Source organism: Tupaia chinensis, unplaced genomic scaffold (genome assembly GCF_000334495.1).
Source record: "Tupaia chinensis unplaced genomic scaffold, TupChi_1.0 Scaffold138665_1, whole genome shotgun sequence".
Taxonomy (NCBI): domain Eukaryota; kingdom Metazoa; phylum Chordata; class Mammalia; order Scandentia; family Tupaiidae; genus Tupaia; species Tupaia belangeri.
Window position 1 is genome coordinate 382848 of NW_006198557.1, and position 4045 is coordinate 386892.

General features: G+C 49.4%; 1 protein-coding gene across 1 annotated transcript in view; it reads right to left on the minus strand.

Annotated features, from left to right (window-relative positions):
• Positions 1-4045, minus strand: part of LDLR (low density lipoprotein receptor) — a 39850-nt gene that overhangs the window by 28045 nt on the left and 7760 nt on the right. Inside the window, 2 exon segments of the mRNA XM_006161521.3 lie at positions 495-617; positions 2336-2455. Coding sequence (XP_006161583.2) covers positions 495-617; positions 2336-2455 — 243 coding nt within the window.

The window sequence follows — 4045 nt, forward strand, 5'->3', positions numbered from 1 at the left end:
GAACCCAATAATGATTTTTTTTTTATTTACAGGGTACATGCACTCACCAGAAACAGACAAAAAGCGAGAAATCACTCCCCAGAGGGGGATGGCCATACTGTGATCCCTTCTCTTCCAGTGTCCTCTCAGGATTTTGGGCATGCACGCACACGTGCCCAGTGTGAGTTTGAAACCTCCAGGTCTGGGACTCTAACCACTGTAGACTATGTAGGAGGCCAGCGATGTAACCAGTATGCCATCTGCTGGTCCCAATAATGAATTTTTTTTTTTTCCCCAACAATAAAAATTTTTAAGTGGGATTTGAGAGGCCAGAGAGGGCTTGATCCAAGCCCGCAGAAGATGCCCAGCGAGGGGCAGTTAATACATCGCTCGGGCAGGGCTGCTTGGTGAGCAAAGTCCAGCCACTCCCCAGAGCTCCCGCAGCCCCATTGGTGCAGGCGGGGGCCTAACCACGTGGCGTGGCCCAGGTGTGCCAGCTACCAAGCCACACTTACCACAGCCTTGCTCGTCGGAGCCGTTCTCACAGTCCACTTGGCTGTCGCATCTCCAGGACTGCGGAATGCAGCGGTTGACACGGCCCCCACAGCTGAAGTCTCCCGCTTTGCAGGTGACAGACCCTGGAGGGGAAACAGGTGTGAACCCTAACGGAACGGAAACCGGCCCCCCATCAGTCCCATCTCTGCAAAGAGAAGTCCCCAGACCTTTCTGGGAAGAGAGAGCCAGTTCCACTTTCATGGGTCAAAACCAAGGGCATTTAAAGGAGCTTGTTAAAAAATAGGACATTTAGGGGGGCCAGCTGCTGGATTCCCACATGGCCGGCAGTGGTTGGAGTTCCAGACCTGGAGACTTGCTTTCATGCTTTCCCTCTCTCTCTCTCTGGTCAAATTAGAAAAAAAGAAAAAAAAGGAATTAATTAAATAAATAAATTATTAAAAAAGAAAATTGGATATTTAGGGCCAGCTGGTGGTATGGAGGTTAAGGCAGCTGGATCTCACAAGGCCAACTGTGTGGTTCGAGTCCTGGACCTGGTGGCTTGAAAAACATGTCAGAGAGGCCAGCAGATGGCATAATGGTTATATCGCTGGACCCCCACATAGTCGACCACGGTTTGAGTCCCAGACCTGGTGGCTTAAAACACTCCGATGTGCGTGCGCGTCTAAGATCTCGAGAGAAGAACAGACGAGAAGTCGTGGCATGGCCATCACCCTCCGGGGGGTGATTTCTCACTTTCTGTCTCTCTGACTCTCTTTGGCAAGCGCATGTGCCCTACAGTAAAAATCTCTCTAAAAAAGAAAAGGAAAAAAAGAAAAACATGCCAGATGTGTTTGCACGCATGGCCAAAATCCCAAGAGAATGGAGGAGAAGGGACTGCGGTGTGATCATCCCCCCGGGAGGGGATTTCTTGCTTTCTCTCCCTGTCTCTGTCTCTCCAGTGAGTGAGTACACACATCCTATGGAAACACCTGAAAGTAAAAAAAATAAAATAAAATAAAATTAAAAAATTTAAAAATTTGGGGGATTGTCTCTACAGCCTGGTGGTTCAAGGACTCAGATCCCACACGGGAGACCAGTTTGAATCCCAGCCCTAGTGGCTTGAAAAGCACTCCAAATCCTAACAGGATGGAGAAATGGGGAAGGAACTGTGGTGTGACCACACCCCACTGGGGGCAATTTCTCCCTCTCCCTCTCTTTGTCTCTGGTGAGCACACAACACCTGCCCCTTAACACAAAGAAAAAGGGGTTGGGGGCCCAGCCGATGGCATGGTGGTTGAGGCGCTGGACTCCCATAGGGCCAACCACGGTTCAAGTCCCAAACCTAGTGGCTTACTTTCCCATTCTCCCTTTCTCTCTGTCTGTCTCTTTCCGGTCAAAATTGAAGAATCGGGGGCCAGCAGGTGGCGTGGTGGTTAAAGCGCTGGACACTCCCACATGGCTGGCAACGGTTCGAGTCCTGGACCTGGTGGCTTGCTTTCTCACTTCCCCCCTTTCTTTCTCTCTCACTCTCTGTCAAATTAAAAAAAAATGAATGAATAAATAAAATTAACAAAAAAAAAAATTTTAAATAGGAAGATAATGATAATAGGGACCAGCAGGTGGCATGGTAGTTAAGGTACTGGACACTCCTACATGGCCAACCATGGTTCGAGTCCTGGACATGGTGGCTTGCTTTCTCACTTTCCTCTCTCTCTCTCTATGTCTCTCTCTGGTCAAATTAAAATGAATGAATGAATGAATGAATAAATCTTAAAAAAAAAAAAAAAAGAAAGATAATGATAATACATTTTTAAAAAGGGGGAGAGGGTTGGGAGGTTTGTCATGTCCAGAGGCGACTCACTGCAGGTCTCCTGAGACTCATCGGAGCCGTCCTGGCACTCGGGGAGGCCATCGCAAACCCACTTGTAAGAGATGCACTTCCCGTCTCGGCACTGGAACTCGTTTCTTTCACATTTGTACTCTGCGGAGAAGAAAAGGGGGAGACTCCTCAGTGTTGAAATCAGAAACTGACAAGTTTCCTTTGTCTATTTCCTGCCGACTGAATTCTGAACTAGAATTGTACCCCTAGCACCGAGTGACAGTCCAGTTCCCAGGAAACTCCACAGGCCCAATCTAGGAACTCTCTTTCTTTCTTTCTTTTTTCTTAAGAATTATTTTATTTAATTTCGTTCATCCTCCTCTTCCTCATCATTATGATTTAAATTGACCAGAGAGAGAGAGAGGGAAAGTGAGAAAGCAAGCCTCCAAGTCTGGGACTTGAACTGTGGTCAGCCACGTGGGAGTCCAGCGCCTTAACCACCACGCCACTTACCAGCCCCCCACCAAGGATATTTGTGAATGTAAGACAAGGTGTCGTGACCCCAAAGTGAGATTAGTCCTCAGTGGTTAAGATTTTGTTCTTTTTCTTTTTCTTTTTTTTTTTTTTTTGAGAGATTTTCACTGTAGGGCGCGTGCGCTCGCCAGACAGAGAGAGACATAGAGACAGAAAGCGAGAAATCCCCCCCAGGGGGGATGGTCACGCCGCAATCCCTTCTCCTCCATTCTCCTCTCGGGATCTTGGGCACGCACGCACACGCGCCCGGTGTGAGTTTTAAGCCACCGGGTCCGGGACACGAACCACGGTCGACTACGTGGGAGTCCAGCGACATAGCCATTACGCTAACTGCTGGTTCCCAGTGGTTAAGATTTTGATATCACCTTGAGTCCAAAGTATGGACCCACTGGGGCACCAGAACAGACAGCGTGAGATGGGCCAGCTCCATGGCGTGGTGGTCAAGGCGGTGGATCTCACAGGGCCAACCACACAGTTCAAGTCCCAGACTTGGCTTGAAAAACGCTCTGGGCATATGCACATGTGTGCCCAAAATCCGAAAGGAAAGAGAGAGATGGAGAAGGGATAGCAAGATAAACGTTCACCAAGGGGCAGAGGGGAAGAGGGGGGGAGTTCTCACGTTCCTTCTCTCTCTCTGGAGAGCACGTGTCTGGTACTCGAACTGCGGTTGACTACATGAGAGTCCAGCGACGTAGCCATTATGCCATCTGCTGGTCCCCAAATGAAGTAATTTAAAAAAAAACACAAAAAACAAGAACCCACCTAGAAGCCCTCCTGTCCAGCTTCATGAATTTAGGGTACCACTTCCTTCTCCCCAGGATTTCCTTAGACACACACATGCGTTTTGGTGTCAGTCATTGGACTGAAACCTCCTCCACGGGAGAGGACTGTCCTTGAGGTCATAAAACTTCCCCAACTGCCCCTTCACCCTCAGTGGGAGAGTTGCAACACGGAGGTAGGGCCCTCCTTTCATGGGTATGCCAGGGACACGCCCGCTCTTGGGTACATAACCTGTCCCGTAATCCTTTCGCAACGTCAGACCCACCGCCCTGCGCTCCCCTCTGCCCTCGCTGTCCTCTCCTGACTCTCACCTGCTCGGCTGCCTCCTCAGCGTTCAGTTCAGTTCACCCTCGAGGCTGACCTTGCAAAACACTAGGCCAGGGACGTTGGGGAGTGGCTAAAAGGCTCTTTTCTCACCCATCACATTTTATTCTAATT